The sequence below is a fragment of the Cyprinus carpio genome, chromosome B3 (assembly GCF_018340385.1).
Source record: "Cyprinus carpio isolate SPL01 chromosome B3, ASM1834038v1, whole genome shotgun sequence".
NCBI lineage: Eukaryota > Metazoa > Chordata > Actinopteri > Cypriniformes > Cyprinidae > Cyprinus > Cyprinus carpio.
This window is the reverse complement of record NC_056599.1, coordinates 25,478,423-25,497,832: the sequence shown is the minus strand read 5'-3', so window position 1 is coordinate 25,497,832 and position 19,410 is coordinate 25,478,423. Positions and strand designations below refer to the sequence as shown.

At 36.8% G+C, this 19,410-nt stretch overlaps 1 protein-coding gene across 1 annotated transcript in view; it reads right to left on the bottom strand.

Moving 5' to 3' along the window:
- Positions 1-18,547, bottom strand: part of LOC109102416 (cytosolic Fe-S cluster assembly factor nubp1-like) — a 30,423-nt gene extending 11,876 nt beyond the window's left edge. The window contains exons 1-6 of the mRNA XM_042720409.1: positions 18,393-18,547; positions 17,846-17,950; positions 16,615-16,754; positions 1,928-1,996; positions 1,806-1,838; positions 1,631-1,721 (exon numbers count right to left, since the gene is read on the bottom strand). Of these exons, the coding sequence (XP_042576343.1) occupies positions 1,631-1,721; positions 1,806-1,838; positions 1,928-1,996; positions 16,615-16,754; positions 17,846-17,950; positions 18,393-18,423 (469 nt within the window). The 5' untranslated portion in view covers positions 18,424-18,547. The remainder of the gene's footprint in view (positions 1-1,630; positions 1,722-1,805; positions 1,839-1,927; positions 1,997-16,614; positions 16,755-17,845; positions 17,951-18,392) is intronic.
- Positions 18,548-19,410: the final 863 nt, after the last annotated feature.

The window sequence follows — 19,410 nt, the reverse complement described above, 5'->3', positions numbered from 1 at the left end:
AAAATAACAATAGCTCCTCCCACCTGATTTATTAAGTTTATCACATGAATGTGGGTGAAAACGGCTATTATTTGCCATATATATTATTTCTGTGTAGCTGAAGTTCAACAGCAAAAGTCATTCAGCTCCCGTATATATATCAATGAAGCCACTTAACACCTTGTTCAATACTCTATCTCAACTCTGAAGGAAGCTATATACAAGGCACCTGTGAAACACAGTAAAGGAAACCAGTTCTCATCACAGATGAGACACTTAGATATCAGACAGTGGTTAAAATACAGAGTTAAGGAAGTGAAACCCATCCGGTCGAAACTTAACTTAGTGCTTGAGATAAACAGAGCCACGTGCTCTCATTGCATCTGAGCATCTCATCGTGGAACACGACACCCGTTTTTCTGTTCCCTTGTGTTTTATAAAGTATAAAACACATTTAAAAAGTAATACTTTTAGGTCTGGTGCAGAAAGAAAGATGAATGTCATAAAATGCATTTTTTTGTTGTTCAACACTGGATCCAAGTTCCGCTAATAGTCATATGTGCATTGTGTTGTCCTGTCAGAACGGAACCCTTTTTTTAATTTTGAAAGTGGTACTTCTGCTTCGTAGAGTTTTATTGTGGCAGGAAGCAAACACTGCCCTTATTTTAGCTACCACTGGAACACTTAGTGTTAATCACGATGGAATTGTTAAGCACCACCAGTTATTGTACACCAGCTGGCAGAGATTAACAACCCTGCTTGCTGAAATGACATTTAACAAAGCTTAACCAGACTAACCAAGTGGAAACATGTCACTTAAAAACAGCTGCATGAAACCAAACATGCATCACGACGATATACTTAACCATCAAACCAACAATCACATGATTGCTGCCCACACCACATGCACCCACTAGCTATTGTCTTTTACACTGGGGATGTGATCAGACCTGATCTGGAAAGTAGGCAATATTTAGCACTACTATTTCTTTATGATTAATCATTCATTTATCATGTTGGAGGTCATATATTTAGTAGGGGCTTTTTTTATTTAAAGTTCCATTTGATATTTTTAATTCTTATAAATGGTTATAATCATACCAGGGCAGTACGTTTAACTATGACACTACATAAAAATAAATAAAAATCAACAGATTAGAACAATGTTCATATATTTGCATGACAATATTTTTTGTATTTTTTCCCCGCCACTACAAATGTACTGATCAGTAACACTGTCAATCTCTCACTCATCTAGCTCATTAATAATTAACAAATTCTACTTTGTTTAGATGGTCAGGGCTGTTTAATGTGTCTTTAATGAGTGCCTATTTATCAGGTGGCTGAATTCCCCTAGAACTCTGAAGTAGAGCATTCTGGGTAGAATTCAAATAGGTCATTTGGTTTTGTGGGATTGTGCAGGCTGCCCTGCTTGTTTTGACATTCACTATCAGGGGTGCATGTGAACAGATTTCTAGATTCAAAAATAACACATACTGTCAAACTTTTGCCATGTTTGGCTTCCAATACAACTCACATCTAAATAAGACTGCATGACTTTGAGGAAGGCCATTTAAACTACTTAATTAAATGAAAAATTTAATATTCCTGATGTGTTCAACAGAAGACAGGGCTAAAATTAAGTACCAACCATTCTTTTTGGGGCCTCTCCAGATAACAGCATCATCTGGACTACTGAGCAGGAAGCCAATGGACATGACGGCCAAGTTGTCCTCAACATATTGACAGAGAGAAGATATCTGTATGTAAGAATGACAAATGGTTGAGAAATACAAACCAAAGAGTTGAGATTTTAAAGATCTCACCACTGGGGACCAGCCTGAGCCGCTCTGATGAACCTACAGAGAAAAGAATCAAAGAATGAGATTCCCAATCAGCTTTCTGACACAAGCAAGAAGCACAATGAAACCAGAGATATACGACATACCTGCTCCCCCTCTAACCCCATTATTTTTGGTATAGATGGCCCACAGATGTCCACATCTAGCAGTGCAATCTGGAAGAGGAAAGAGAGAAAAAAAAATCAAGCACAATTACTTTAATAAGGATTAATAAGGATGTGCCTTTTACCCAGACAGTGAAAGTCTGTGTAAAGCAAAATTAAATGTGTTCTGAGTTTGTAACGCCACAAAAAAGTGTTATTAACTACTCAGCCAAATCTGAATAAAGAAAAAAAGGCAACCTGCCACCTCTTTCAACTGTCAAATACCGCTAAAACCTGAATGGATGCTCCCTCTAGCAACTTAATTGGATTTGCACAGTCATACATGAAATATGCATTTACGTTATTAAGGGACAGCTAGCTAACAAACTGAAGGCTTACAGTAACTCGCGTTTGAGCGGGTGAACCACCGATGCTAATGTGCTCTCTAGTTATTATAGTGTTAGGGGAAGGCCCATGCTCAGTGGCTCCAGTGCATCGAGACAATTTCAGGCTAGCCCAAAAAATCCCAACCGTTTAACCGTCTAACCACATAATACAGTACTACATAATTCACACTCACAGTCTTTGTAATGAGTTTTCAGCAATACATTTCTAACATTTATAATATGCTTAGAAACAATTCTCTGAATTGCCTTTATATGGACTCTAATAATTAAAGGGATACTCCACCCCAAAATGAAAATTGTCATTAATCACTTTGTCATTAACCCCATGTCGTTCCAAACCCATAAAAGCTTTGTTCGTCTTCAGAACACAATTTAAGATATTTTGGATGAAAACCTGGAGGCTTGTGACTGTCCCATAGACTGCCAAATAAATAACAGTGTCAAGGTCCAGGAAAGCATGAAAAGGTTCATCAGAATAGTCCATCTGCCATCAGTGATTCAACCGTAACGTTATGAAGCGACGACAATACTTTTTGTACGCGAATAAAACAAAATCAACAACAACTCTCCTCTGTCTCTCTAAAACATCGTAGTGCCATTTTGGCAATTCTGAGCAGTATGCAGGTAGCATACGCTCTTCTGTGTCATTTGGAGAGACACAGAGGAGACGAATTGTTGAATAAAGTCATTATTTTTGTTTTCTTCACGTACAAAAAGTATTCTTGACGCTTCATAACGTTACGGTTGAATCACTGATGGCAGATGGAGTATTCTGACGATGCTTTTCATATTTTCCTGGACCTTGACACTGTTATTTATTTGGCAGTCTATGGGACAGTCTCAAGCCTCCCTGTTTTCATCCAAAATATCTTAAATTGTGTTCCAAAGACAAACTAAGCTTTTACAGGTTTGGAACGACATGGGGGTAAGTGATTAATGACAAAATATTCATTTTGCTGTGAAGTAACCCTTTAAGTCGAATAATTACTGTATATAAAAACCTGTGGCAAAAATCACCAAACAAATATGAAAATTTGGTCAGTTCATATAAGTACCTTACTCATATTATTTACAGTATTAAGCATAGCAAAACAAAACGAAGTGAAAAACAAAACAGTTGGGATTTGAACCCAGGTTCCATTTCCTAAAGACAAATGAAAATTGCACCACCGCAATACAATGAAGTTAACACAAGATGTCAGCATGGCATAGCTTAGTGAGTCAGCAACTCACACAGACACACATACAGCTTCAGTCTGACCGGCACTGACTCAGTCATTACATAAGGTCATCACTTCAGTTCCAGCTCTGTACACACAGACCACAACCACCTCCAACACACCTTTGGGCTTTTTAAACTCATCTCTGAATGTCACTTCTACCCTGCTGTGGCCGGGAAACATAACCTTTCCATTGCCTATGTGGTTTGAATGAAAACATCATGTCTGTGGTCTCATTTCTGAGTGTACATCCATGATTTGGTGTGGGTTGAGTGTATACAAGACCTAATAGTTATATCTGAACTCTGGGACAGATGTGCATGACATAAGAACAGGCGCTCAATGTGAGTCAGCATGCGTGACAACAGATGCAGAAAACTTCTACTAGAGCAGGACGGGGAATTAAATGTATTTGAGTTACAAACTATTCATTAAAGGTTATTATACAGCAAACACAACTATCTGAGTTTGCCAAAAAACTGGACCACATTGTACTGAAAGCAGCATTATAAGTGTGAAAAATAAGCATCTATCTATCTATCTATCTATCTATCTATCTATCTATCTATCTATCTATCTATCTATCTATCTATCTATCTATCACTGCATACACCTCAACAGGGCCTCACAGAAACAGATGCAAATGTCATTAGGCACAAGGGGGAAAAAAACTGGGAATCTTTTAGAGGCCTGGCTTTTGTATAGAAGACCATCAAAACTCTTTTTCTTCTCTTACAATAGACCTCCGGAGAGCTGTTGCATGCTCACTGGATTATACTGCAGCATGTGTTTAGATAATCACACCAGAGGAAGCGTTTGTTAGTGTGACTGATCTGTGGACATGATAGGAACTGATAAAAATTCCAGATGTGCTGATGATTTGACTTTTTGGATCCATGAAAGCCCTTTCTTTTGATGCAGCAAAGACATGACATGCACCAAAACGGATCAGAAATATAAACAATGTTATTAAAAGCACTTGTTTAAAATTTAAAATGCATTTGGTTTAAAAATAAATATAGAGTCTAATTAAATGTATGACCTTCTTGCCCCTGGCTTGTGTTAAATGTTATTTGTCGACGGCTGAATTAAGAAGGACACACTTAAAACACACCCTCTGTAGAGTCACACTGTTTATTTCTCCCTCCCTGTTCTTCTGCTTCCTGAAGGAAATTTACTGAAAGCAAACATTGGAGTGAAAGCTGCAAACGAGGAGGAGCACAGAACGCCACTTAATAGTCCCACAGGAATCGAGCAGGTTCCCTCGCTCTCCCTTTCGCGCTCTCTCAGGAAATGAACAGGGTTGTAGGGAGGCTAAGACTATAGTGGCAAAAATCAGAGATTCTCCACCGAGTGAAAGGGGAAGTCACACCACTTCCTCCCAGAGTCTGAATACTTTTCTTCTGGCAAACGCTCTCCTTTTCCAGTACTTCCCTCTTTCTTGGGCTAAAAACACAAATGTACATGCTTCTCTGTCTTATTTGGCCTTCTTAAATCAATGTCTGAAACCCTCAGGGCTCATCAAATATATGATGAGCGAGAAGTGGAAAAGCACATCTTAACCTTACAAAAATGTAAGGAATCCCACAGACCTCTTGAGAGAATATGGAACATCCACAAAAGAGCCTGTCTGGGACCAGAAGCAGATTTTACCTGCACGCTCCTCCTAGAAAAGCAAAGAGACATTGGCCTTGCTTTCATTCAAATTCTGAATTTATCAAATAAATAAATAAATAAATAAACTTTTTTTATTTGCGAATAAAGGGCTTACATCCCATGTTGTTAAAAGAAAAAAGTTCACTTCTGAGAAAACTGGTGCAAAATGGAAATGGTTGTTAAACATCATACATTACTTGCTGGTTTATGCCTTCCAATTGATATTTATCAACTGATATTTAATATTTCAAAAAATATTATCCACCTTAAGGGAGCGTATAAATTTTTATGCAAATTTTCCAAATGCATACAACTTTTTTCAGGAAATATCATATTTTTTTTACACAATTTATATACATTTCTACAGGTGAAGTTACATATTAAAGGTGTCATATGACACAATTTCAGGTTTTCTTTTATCTTTGGAGTGTTACGAGCTGTTTGTGCATATATAAGATGCGTTAAGTCGCAAAGATTAAAGTCTCAAACCCAAAGAGATATTCTTTCTAAAAGTTAAGACTCGTCCACACCCTCCTAATACGCCTCGTTTAAACACACCCTCATGTCTACATCACTGTGTTGGAAGATTTGCATAACTCCGCCCAAATGTTCACGCAAAGAAAGAAGGCGTAACTTTGATTCTCGCTGTAGTATTGTTGCCACCGCCGCACCCAAGTCATGGAGACGCTGTGTGTTTCCAAATATGGTAAGGGCCATAACATTTCCATCACACATAATAAATGGTATGGTATATGGAAAATAATGGTTTTTGAACCTTAAACCGCATTAACACATTGCATTAAACCAAATACACAAAATAATGCTCTTTTTAGCAACAACTACTGACCCATTTCAAGTTATACTACATGTATAGCTTTCCAGAATTTCAAAATAAATATATACTTTCTTAATACTTGACTATGCAGAGAAAAAAAGGATCAAAAGAAGAATCAGAGTTTATCACCAATAAAGGATACCCCAAATATTGCAACAATTGCATAACAATATTTGGATGGAAAAACTAGCTAATGAGTGCTGAATAGTTTGTTCACTTCTGGGGTTTTTGGAATCATAAACCAAATGTTGTTGGTTCGAGGCCCAAAAGGAAGGAATAATAAACCATACACAGACCTTCTGATGACTGGCACGTCACCATAAATGAACACCTAAAGACTGATCAAATTTGCCTTCCAATTAAGTTCACATGCTATTAATGGAAAAAAAAAACATTCAAAACAACAACAACAATACTGTTGAAGAACTGTTTTTTTTTAGCTGCCCAGCTGCAGGCAATTATTTTCAACCATCAAAACAAGTGGCTGTTCATCAGGATTCTGCAGACAGCTACTAAACGACCAGTATTTCCTTAGAAAGCAGCTTGGGACACACAAGAAAAATGTGAAAAAGTTTAAGATATAGGCACAGTTCTCTCATAAAGGGTATTTATCCTCTGTTAAAGAAGAGGAGGAGGAGGACAGAGTTCATCCAAAGGGAAAGTCTTTCTTATTTCTTCACACGTCTAGAGACAAGTTATGAAAATATGTCACCATATCTCTACAGACCAACAGAAAGAGATTTAATAGAAATGTCTGAGAAAAAAAAATCAAAACGTGTGGCTTCCATTCTGAGAACCAAAAGAGGGTGTTTGCAACAGCCTAAAGCACTTAAAATGGCAGAAGAACAAGACATTCTTGGGTCAAACACAAGTCTTTTCCCAGTTTCAGCTGGGCGGAGTATTCCCCTGTAATCAAAACTATGAGACAGACTCCATATGGAAACAAAAAACCTCACAATTGTTCAAAAGCACATCTGTTACAGCCTTTGTTTTTTTGGTACAAACGTGTAATATATAATAATTTGATGATAAAATTATGTTTAATCACAATTTAATTCAGTTTCAGCATAAAGTATAACTATAAAACTAAACATTGTGTATTTCAGCAAAATGTGTGAACCGCATCTGATTACACTAGAGCAGGTTTATCCAGTTATCACCATTAACACACAAACTTTCTCATTAACAGCTGCATAATGCTTGTCATTATGCTGTAGTGATGACCTCATCCCCTTACCGCTCCAGTTACTGTGAGTGAATGCCGCACCTGTAAATTACTCTACTTATCCAACTCGCATGCACCTTCAGTCAAACCCCGCAGCACTTAACCTACATTAAAATGTAAATTGAGTAAATTAATTACATAGATGCTTATTAGCAAGAAATGTTTCTAAGGGCAAACAATATGTTTACCATAATCATCAACACTGGGAAGCATTTTTGTAATTCATGATGGCGGTCTACAAAGTTTAACAGTATGACCTTTAGCGTTTACTGTAGAAAACCAAAATGACAAGAGGAGGTGGTTGGGTCTGCTGTAGTACACACTCCAGAGGACATGCTAGAAAAACAGTGGTGATAAACATAGTCAGCGTAAATGTAAAGGATCTAGGTTCACTGAACGCTGCCACTGAGCATGGAAACAACAAATACAGAAAATAGTTTCTTGAGAATACAGAGATGCTTCTCTGAACCCTACCAGAGGAAGTCAGGATGTGCCACTTGATTTGCCTGCTTTCTGCTTAAAGCTGGCATGTTGTGTGTCTGGCACCAATTCTTTTAATCCTAACTGATGCAGTGTGTAGCTTATTATTTTTCAACAACTGTGTTGGATTATGTATCCATTTGCATATTCCAGGATGACCATGCCAAGATTCATCAGACTCAAAGAGTAATTTAGCAAGCATGAGGAAACATTTTTTAGTGAAGGGAAGTTTGGATCATTTTACCGAATCTTTTTTTCAAGTCATTTCATTCATTTTAGCAAGTCTTCAGGGCTTGAGTCATTCTTTCATCATGTGACAGCCCCACAAGCCATACCTATGCAGTCTGAGCCAGAAAGAGAATTGATTAGTTCACCTTTCGAGGTTTCAGGTTTGAGTCATACGTTCATCACATGACAGCCCCAAAACGACTCGGAAAAACCTGAAATCTTGAAACAGGTGAATTAATTCCAGTTCAGAACCTATAGGATGTTGCGCATGCGCGACTGAACGAATCACTCCCTGAGATGACTCGTTCTTCCTGAGTCACAATAAAGATTCAATTCAAAATGAAGGAATCATTCAAGAAAGACCCATCGCTATCATTTACACAAATTAGTTGGCCTTAAAGGGGTCATGATCTGCCTTTTGTTAACTTGTAAGTAATAGGCTATTTTCTGTCCTGTTTTTGACCCCCTCATGAGAACACTCTGTTTGAATCGGGGTGGCAGATTGTAGACTCAGAAGTAAACACCCACTGCTATGATTGGCTAATAGTGAAAGTGAAAAAGTAACGTTACATACAGCCAAGTATGGTGACCCATACTCAGAATTCATGCTCTGCATTTAACCCATCCAAAGTGCACACACACAGCAGTGAACACACACACAGCAGTGAACACACACCCGGAGCAGTGGGCAGCCATTCATGCTGCGGCGCCCGGGGAGCAGTTTGGGGTTCGGTGCCTTGCTCAAGGCACCTCAGTCGTGGTATTGGCAGCCCGAGACTTGAACCCACAACCTTAGGGTTAGGAGTCAAACTCTCTAACCATTAGGCCACGACTTCCCCCTCAATAGTGGAGTATGACAGCATACTGACGCAGTCTGGAAATTCATTAAATGAAGGTTATCATTTGGTTTCTGCTCAGACCTATGTTTGCCTCTCTCGTTATTTACATTACATGCAGGAATAAGTGGGCGGGGCTAAACAGGCAGTAATGTAGAAGCAGGCGTTGATCTTCTATGGAGGTGGAGTTTATCCACACTATTACATCATAGAGTGGCACATTCCACAAGCTGTTTTTTTGGCAGATTTTTGGATGTTTTTATAGTACAATGACCTCTTACATGTCAAAAGATCAAGGGAATTTTTTTTTTCTCTATTCATGACCCCTTTAACCCCACTGAAAATTTTGATGCTAGAATCAACTTAACAGTGTGGTTTGACTCTCCTATGGTCAATACAAGATCTCTGCCAAAAATGAATGAAACTCTTGATGGAAATAAATGCTTTGATGTTCCATTATGTAGTCAAAACAATGCCACAATGAAAGCTTAATGTTTTTAAAGCTAAAGGCGATCCAAAAAAATGTGTTGAGTTTGCGACTTTTTTTGGAGAGGCAGTGTAAAGTTGACTCCAACATATCCCAAAGTTTTCAATGGTTTTGGCCAGTTTTTCACAATTTGAGCCTGATGAATGGCTTGGCATTGTCATCTTGGAATAAGGACATGGGTGCATCTTCTGACATATTTGTTTGAGAAATAAAAAGCCAAAATAAAATTCATCAGTTAGGGTTAAAAGAATTTTTACCAAACATACAACATGCCAGAAACACATTCATCACTGCAATAATGTTTCAACTAGAGGTCGACCGATGTATCGGTTTTGCCGATTAATCGGCACCGATAACAAATTGCTGGAACAATTTGTTATCGGCAAAAATCCATGCCGATAGTTTTCCGGGTTGCGTCCGTTGCTGGAGCGGCTGAGAAGGGTCGGTTTTCATTAAACAGTGTGAGAGCAGCCTCTAAGTGATTGAAATCACTGACATCATTTATACACACAATACAAACGTGATGCTGCACACTGAACAGAGCGAGAAACTTCAGACCCGGATTTAAATGCAGCTGACAGAAAATCCTGCCGTGCCTCAGAGCGCCATTCACATAGTTTTCCATTAAATTACATTATATTCACCCTGAATCATTGTTTATGTACATAATGAATTGTATATTGAGCATTTTCATTGAAACATTTGTCTTTCTGTGGCACTAATAAAGTCTGTATGCTTCATTTATAGAGCTATAATATAGATCGCTATTTCCGTTTGCTCCATTTTTAAAAAAGCAAACTTCAAACTTATCTATGCCTCATTGTTCATTATTGAAGTAAACTTGTGTCCGTTTGGTGAATAAATAAATGTTTGGTTTTAGACTGCTGCTCGAGTTGAATGCGACGCGTCCAGAGTGTGTGTGATACCGGTGAGTTCTCCTAGACTCAGCGCTGCTCTTTTATTTTAGAAACAGTTAAAGTGTGAGAGTATACATTGTGCTGGTATAATTGTAGGGCCCCATGTTTTCTGCGATGCGGAAAATGCGGACGTAATCGCGGAATCCATTAATAAAAACAGAATTCACAGTTTAGCGCATGTGACGCTCGCGGTGATTTCAGCGTCTGCCGTCTCACTAAATGAGGACAAAAACACATGAAGAACATCTACAGAACTGCTCTGAGAGTCACTTCATGAGCATTTGACCGTTTGATTTGAGCAAAAGCATCATATCATATGCACAGAATTGTAAAGGTAACCTGTCAAAATAAAAGTCCGATTTGAAGTCTATTGTTCAGCAGAATGTACATAGCCTACTACTACTACTAAAATGAAACAAACATTATTTTTTAAGGAATAATCAGACAGCATTTCTTCCATGTTTTAATTTTAATAGTAAATCCCCTTTGTTGCTTAATTTTCAGTAATTAAAAGATAAATGAAATTAATGTTTCATGCCTTGATTTGATAACAATAAAAATTAAAATACAGAATTTTTGAGGGGAAAAAAATCATTAGGCTTCTTTAAGAAAAAAATTAAGTTGTTTTATGTGTTCAAATAATTAGACATGCTAAAACAGAATTTGGTAACAATAAAAAATATGAGAAAAAAATAAAACATTTCATAGGGCCCTAAACATGTAATTTTTGTTAAACTTTTATTAAATTAATGTGAAAATGTATAAGTTTCATGATTTTAATTAATAAGACCGGCTTTATGATTAATAAACTTTAATTTTAACTATTAAGAAGGAGTGGAGAAAATAAATAATAAATAAAAATAAAAAAAAAGAAAAAATAAAACACAATTAAAATGTCCCAATTACAACATTTAAAATTAAACATTTACTATTACTATTTCTGTTATTAGTATTATTATTATTACTTTTATTACTACTACTACTACTACTAGTATAGTTCAGTACTGTTTTTTATTTGCTTATTTTTTGTAAATAAAGCACTATTTTAGTTTTTGTTCAGTATCCATTTTAAAAACTATCGGTTAATTAATCAGTATCGGCCAGTGTGGTCCAACCTATCTATTGGTATCGGCAAAATCCACTATCGGACCTCTAGTTTCAACCCCAAAATCTTATGTATTTACTTATTTAAATCCAAACAGCAAATTTGTTTTTTTTTTGCCAGGCAGTGTATGCAATATTTATTTTTCTGTTCCATATCTAGTTCCCTCCATGTGAAAAACTCGTTATGACTGACCATGTGTGTGGGTTGGGTCGCACTAAAGGAGCCTCTCAATGCTTTCCTCATACTTTTAGTTCTCAGGAAGTGTGGACACAACGCAAGGCATTCAACAGGATATTCTCACTCAAGCTCACAGCCCTTCCGGAATCAGAAGAGGGACTTTCGACACAGCAGATAAGAGGGAGCTATCAGTACACACAGGCCTGAGGGGAAGGTGCTGTTTGGAGATCATACTGACACACACACAAAGGGTTTCAACTGTCAACACCGTCAGCCAGGGTGAACATATTCTCACTCTCACCCAAGATGAGCACAAAAAAAGAGACCACTTCAATTTTTATACTACGTATACCATGTGCTCGAAAAATTATAACAGCCCCTAGAAAAAAAAAATAAAAAATCATTAAAGAGAAAAATACACAGTTGCACAATCTGCCATTTAACAATGGAAAGAGAGTGATATGTAAGAGAAAAAAGACATGACCCATAATTTCCCAGTGAGACCTTTTAAAGCCACTTCTGAATACTGGAAACAGACAGCATGGGACTCGATTCCTCTCGTTTTAGACGTCTGCCAACAATGGAGCGCTTCACATTGTGGTAGTCCTCAAGCTGTGCGATTTAAATTGTTTTAGGGATTGAAGATTATTTCAGTCAGTGAGCTGCCAAAGGGTAAACAGCGGCCGCAGTCTGCACGCTGACTGCACTATTGTGGCCGCGGTTTGTTGAGACGAGATCAATACAGCTCTCCCTAGTGCACTGGCTCAGAAAGAGTCCCAGTCAGAGCCGTGCTCTTCTCAATGAACCCGGTAAACACAGCTCTTTCTGCCGCAGAGCTCTACAATGCACTAAAAATAGCCAGCAGTCTCAGATGGAGAAACATTTTTGTGAAGCGCTTGGCTCGGATGCTGATATACAAACAGAAGCTTTTCCTGTTCACTGCTCTCTTGTAGTGATTTATCCAAGTTCGAAAGCAGAAGTAAATGGTTGGTTTTCCTGTTCTGATTAATATGATAACGTTTTGCTAAAGGCAGTGCACTTAAAATGTCTGATATGATTTCAGGATCTTTTCTGAGCGATGTGATTTAACATTCATAGTGCTGTAAGGCAAAAACAATCCACTTGAACAACAAGCTATGATGAAAATTAATCAAAATGAAGTGCTTTATATATATATATATAAAAAAAGAAAAATTCAATATGACAATATGAACAGGGCTTGCAGCACATCTAAATTAGTTGTGGCATTACATATTACAATGAGTGCAAAAAGGCATTTTTAATCAAAAAGGGCAGGTCATGATTGAGTCTTGATAGAAAAACATTGACTGGTATCACAATAATAGTGAGACAAATATTGGACAAAACAATAGCTGTGTCTGATACCTAAACAATGCTAACTTTTCTGGCAGAGGAAGGAAGACATCAAGCTATGCCAGAATTAGCATCCTTTCTACTAACACTCTATAATTTAGTCAGTTTAGTCAAAGGCAGTGTAAATGTACCATTTGACATGCCACAGTCCTATGTGTAGACCTAGTTGGCTGAAAAAATTAAAATGTTTCATTTTAATTAACATTTAATTAACATTTTTTGTACATATTTTACTTCTATGAATCAATAGACTTTATTTCTAATAAGGATTGTACTTAAAGAAGAAAAACTGGAAATATTTGACAATTTGTGTGTGCATGTGTTTTTGTCTACATAATATACGTGTGTGTACAGTGTATATTTATTATGTATATATAAAGACAAACACATGCATGTATATATTTAAGAAAAATATGTTATTTATATATTATATATTTATATATAATATAAAATATGAGAATATATAAATGCATATACATGCAAATATTTTCTAAATATATACACTATGTGTGTGTATTTATATATACATAATAAATATACACAGTACACACACGTATATTATGTAGACAAAAACTTTTATTTTGGATGCAGTTAATCGTTTGACAGCACTAATCAAAATGTAAATAAACTAGCAAATAAATCCAAAATATGTTAAAATCTGAAGTCCAAATCTGTACGAACCATCAAGTGAACTAAGTAAAACAACTGAACACCAACATAAATGTTTTCCTTCTGTGTAAGCTTTAAGAATTTCTGGATAAACCAACCAACAACACATGATTAAAGAGGTCAACAAACTCATCTGCTACAAGACTGTACAAACAATATTTGCAATTTATTGTACAGTGCAATATTTGACTGGAAGGGTAAAAATGATGGTTATTTTCATCTGTTATGGCTCATTGGTGCTAGCATTCTGCCCGCTTCAAATCAGACACAGAGATGAAATAATGCAGTAAGTAGTGGTCGACCGATATTGTTTTTTTGACAGCCGATATCTTGCAAAGCAGGGTGGCCGATATAATTTTATATATTTTATTTGATATTTAAGAAATTTGAAATCATTTCGAATACATAAATGTGTAAAATAAACATGCTTATACTTAAAATGACAATGTATTTTTCACAAATAAATAAATATTTAATAAAAATATAATTAAAAGGAAGTAAACACTGTAACCAACAGGGCACTCAGTATTCTAGGAAGTTTGTGTGCATTGGGAATCATATTTTTTTCAAATAAAGGTAAAGGTAACACTCATTTTACATACAGCACACAATGAAAATGACATGAATATGACATTGGGCAAAAGCATGAAGCGCAGTATAATTTGATATCACGAGTTTAAAGTTTGTCGATCATGCGTCTCAATAAAGCTGAACTCTCTTCCTGTACGTACAGTATTCAATTTGCACGGACCGACTGTCACGCAGAGGGCACACAATCGTGCAGGACACATATCCACACTTCATAAGATCTCACAGCTGGATTCGACTAAGTTTGCAAGGTTTTTAAAATTAGATGTTCATAAGTCATTCAGAGATTTGTTTAAATGATATAAATGCGTATTTGCTCAATGCTGACGTTAAACGAGAAAGTATCATAATGTTTGCCTTTCTATTACTAACAATATAAAAGCAATCGTTATAATACTTTTTTGTATACATTTTAATTTCTTTGTTTAACAGTTCTGATTATTAGCAAAATTTCAAAATCCCTGGTAGCCCTCGGCCAGGTTCTCTTCAGATTTTGGTAGCCCGAAAATTTATTTAATTTAAGACAATGTATGACCCATTTTAAGAGCTCCACAAGTAAAATAAACACCGTATGAGTGGTGCTGGGGACAATGTCTATGGTAAAATACAGTATTGAGCCATAAAATTACATGATTTACAGTTCAGATACAGGTTTTCACAAAAACTAAAACAAAATAAAACACAATCACAGCCACTAGACCACTCTCAAGAAAAGCTAAAAAACAACCATATAAACTGTAAATTTAAAACGTATTAATATTATTGTCTTAATTGTTTCGTTTTTAGGGGGCACATTAACTTCTTTCTCCTTTACAACTCTGTGTGTTTGCTGCAAAAAAGTTAGTTGATATTTGCATTGATCTGACCATAAAAGGCTTGTTGAAAATGCAAATTCATTCTCTGCCAGGAGGTGGCCCTTTAGGAGTGCTGAAATATTGCAGTTTCACCGGTAACTACTGTACACAAAGAAGCGCTGCACTCATAAATTATGCTTTATCAGGAATTATAGGTAAAATGAAATTAAAACGCCAACGACATGTTTCTGAGGACAGTTGGTTCCATCTCGAACCGCCTTTCTGTCCCCAACTGTAAGACCTCATGACTTGAAATGTCCAGCACTCATATTTATTGAATGACATTGTTGCCTTTTGAAGTTTAATCCAGCCGTATCTCGAACCGCCTTTCTGTCCCCAACTGTAAGACCTCTTGAAATTATAATTAAGACATTTTTTATACCATTTAACGTATTTAAAACTTTTATGGCCTTAAGTTTGAAACTACTCACTTTAGGAGTTTTTTTTTTTTAAGGTAGCCCGTCGGGCAGAGTGCTGATACATTCTGGTAGCCCGACTAGAAAACACAATAGCCCCGGGACGTCAGGCTAGCAATTTTGTGAGCCCTGATTAGACAGACTTCTGTCCGTGGACAGAACTGTTAACAATGACAGTGAACAAGAGGGAGAATGTAATGGTGCGTTCAAGTCATCTCGTATCGATCGTATTTACGAGTTGAATGCACATGCACCTTTAGATGAGAAATGGTTTGATTCGCAACATTGCACATGGCTTTAACATTATTTTTTTATCTCTCCGTTTAGCATTTTTCTATAAGCAGAGTTATTAAACCTTGCTGTAATTTCTTGATATTCATTAAAAGAAGGTACAGCGCCATCTTGCTCCGACGAAACTGACTTGAACGCACCTCACGTCGTCAGCACGACTTCCCTCCACGTACGTACGAAATTCCCAGGAGGACTTGAACGCACCATAAGCACTGTGTTCAGGTGCTGGCTGCCGCTCTCAGCGCCATCAAAATAAAAGTCCCGCCTTGAACGCATCGGCTAAACAGGAAAACTTATCGGCTGATGCGGATATTAAAAAAAGCCAAATATCAGCCGATATCAGCCTTGGTGAAATATCGGTCGACCACTAGCAGTAAGACCACATTTATTTGAATGAATTACACCATTTTTTTTTTTATTAATTATCAATCTATCGAGAGAGAGAAGACAGCTGTGTGTGTGAATCACCTGCATCTGTGCGTCTCTCTCTACAAACAATGACACTGTATTTTGTTACTTAAAATACAGCAATTTTACCACCTTGTTGCTGAGGAATATAATGTAGCGATCCAATATCAAGGCAATTTTATTACTAAAAGTCATGGGGTAGCATTGACAAGTCTCTGTGCTACTAAATGTTTCTGTGCGTGCGCAATGCAATCTGCGATCTCTCTCTCTCTCTCTATGTGTGTTTGTTTGTGTGCTAATGATGTGTGTGTGCTTGTGTGCATCAATTAAAGCAGCACATTAATACAGAACGGTGATTAAACCGATTTGTACTATTCAAACAGACCATGGTACAAATAAATATATATATTACAGTTAACAAGTGATAACTGTATAAAGCTACTGCAGTTCTGCATTACTCAGTGTTTTAAAAAAAATCTGCAGCATAGTACAAAGTTGCAGCATCCTTTGGTCTTACCTCTTTGGAGTCATCACTAGCCAGTGCATGAGACAAATGTGCGCTGAACGTGCTCTTCCCAAAACACCCCCTTCCATACAAAAACAAAACCAGAATCTTGTGCTTCACAGAGGTCAATTTCTGTCTGATTTCCTCTATGGCTGCAATGCGAGAAAACAAAGTCACACACTTCAGATTTAGATAGAGCCAGCAAGCTATTTTAATAGAAAAAGAACAGCGTTGTACATCGTCATCTGTTAACAAATCTAAAGGACAAGTCATGGTATGACATGCCATCAACCTGAATTTTAATTTAATTCAATTTTTTTCTTTCTTTATCAACATTCAAAGCATCTTGGAGGAAACTGCTCACACAGAGCCGACTAATTTTATTATATTTAGATTCAGACTCAGATTCAAGTAGCTTTATTGGCATGGTAAGAAAGTATCTTTACATTGCTAAAGCATAGAAACATTTAAATAGACATTTAGAACAAAATATACATAAGAATAGAAGTATACAGCATATAGAGTCTATATATCTGTATACAGTAAAACGGAAGTACTAATAAAAATTCCAGTAAAGAGACAGGAGAAGGACTGGATCTGGTTATGTCAGTTTATGTGTGTTGTACAGTGTTTTCTTCCGGCTGTGACTTGTGCTTCTGTTCTGCTGCTTGTCCTTTTATCGTGGCAGGACTTGACGTACCTTGCAGCCAGGTTAGAGCTTGCTGAGGTTTCTCCCAGAATGTACTGCAGTTTGTCCTTTTGTTGTATCTGGTTGAAGTCTTTGTGCTGGTTTGTGAATCGGGGGAAGAAAGTTCCCCTAATTTGTGTATAATTAGGGCTTGTTGTTAAAAAGTGCAGTTCTGTTTCCACTTCATGTTGTGTGCAGTGTGGACACAATCTGTCTTCGTTTGGTGGCCGGGTCTGTCTGTGTCTGCCTGTCTCTATAGTGAGGTTACGGTCACTCAGTCTGGACATGCTCAGGACTTTTCTTAGTTTAGGGTCTGCCACTGTGTTTAGGTATTCTGCCAATTTATATTCTCTGTTTAGACACAGATAGCATTCTAATCTACTTTGTTGAGCTGTTGCATCTGTCCAGTGTTTCAGCTATTTCTCTTTCTGTGTTTTAATGATCTGAATTAGTCTAGCTGGGGTTTCGGATTGCAAAGTCAGTTCTGAGACCAGCTGGCTGAGGGGTTCGGTTCTTGGTAGTTTAATATTTATGTATGTACGCATGTATAAATACCTGGATCGGGAGCTTTGGCAGCACCAGAGGCACATATGTTTTGGTTTGGGCATCCTTGACATGCTGATGATTTACCAGCCTGGTCACTGCTCGTGCCTGGACAGTCTGGAGAGAATGACAACAGATTTAACCGATTAATAAACAGAAATATATAGTGTGTATCATAACAAAAGACTCCTCATTATCTACCACCCCCCCTCTTCCTCCAACAAACATAAATAATAAACACAAAGAAAGACAGGGGGACACAGAGAAAGACCACAACTAACTTCCCACACTTAGCTTGACAGCATATTGTAAGTGTAACTGTATTTATGGATGTTAACGTAAACAGTAATGTAAAGGTCTAGGCAGCTGTCACAAGCAGCTGTTGTGACAGACTCTCTGATTTGAAACATGACATAAACATCAGAGAGGCGCAGCGAAACGTGTCGGATATGTGTAGAGTTGGCGAAAGCGTCATTTAAACTGTACACAGATGGCAGTCTAGGAAACTGTGGGTTCTAGACGCTTAATGTGAACATGTATTAACATTCATAGAACTTACGTTCTGGTGCATCATTGGGAACGTCCGCCATCTTTCAAACCATGCGCACTTCCTGACACTGGTGCAATGACAATGAACTTCCCCGGATGATGCTGCGTGTCGGAGGTTCCGCGCAGACACTGTTTAGGGCATTGCGGTAAATTTGGTTAGGCTCATAATAACTAATAGTCATACATTTTACACACAGTGTGGCTTTGGTTTCTGTGGCGGCCAAAAGTACACACACACAACTTACCTTACACATAAATGACTGAATGAAGGTAAATACCATACAAAATACACATATACTGGCACTTACCTTACACATAAATGACTGAATGAAGGTAAATACCTTATGAGCAACATAGCAATTATCTCTTTCTTTTAAACTGCTTTTTATTTCTTCTTTTATTGTTTTATGTGCCCCTGTTTTTCCCCTAAAATATTAAAGTCTGTTTGAACTATTTTACTATTATAGATGCATTCATAATGATAAACTATAAATTTAACTCCAGATAAAAATAAGCGTTTGACTGTGTGTTCTCAAGTCGCACTGTAGACCACTTTACACCAAATAATTTTCACACAAAATATGTTTAATATTCTGTGGGTTTTTTAGAATATTATTTTTCGATTTATGAGTAAAATACATAAGTAATAAGACTACCATGAACTTATCAACAATACCAAAAAAATGAATTTAGCAACTTTTTTAACAAACTGTTACATAGCCTGCAGTGGATGTCTGATTTATCTCAAATTAATAGTCTTTAACATATAAATATAAAAATAAAGCTTATATAGCCTGTATATAATTAACTATTTAACAATCATATAAAATATTAACATTTAATTATTATTAATATTTACTTAATGAATAAAATAATAATAATAAAATAAAATAAAAATAAATAAAGCAGCTTTAAAACTCATGTTTGAGGTATGATTGTGTGTAATTTATGTTTTAAAACAGTGTGAACGTATTTTGGAGAAAGTTATTGAATGATATAACTGCAGGATTGTTTATTTAGGATTTCCT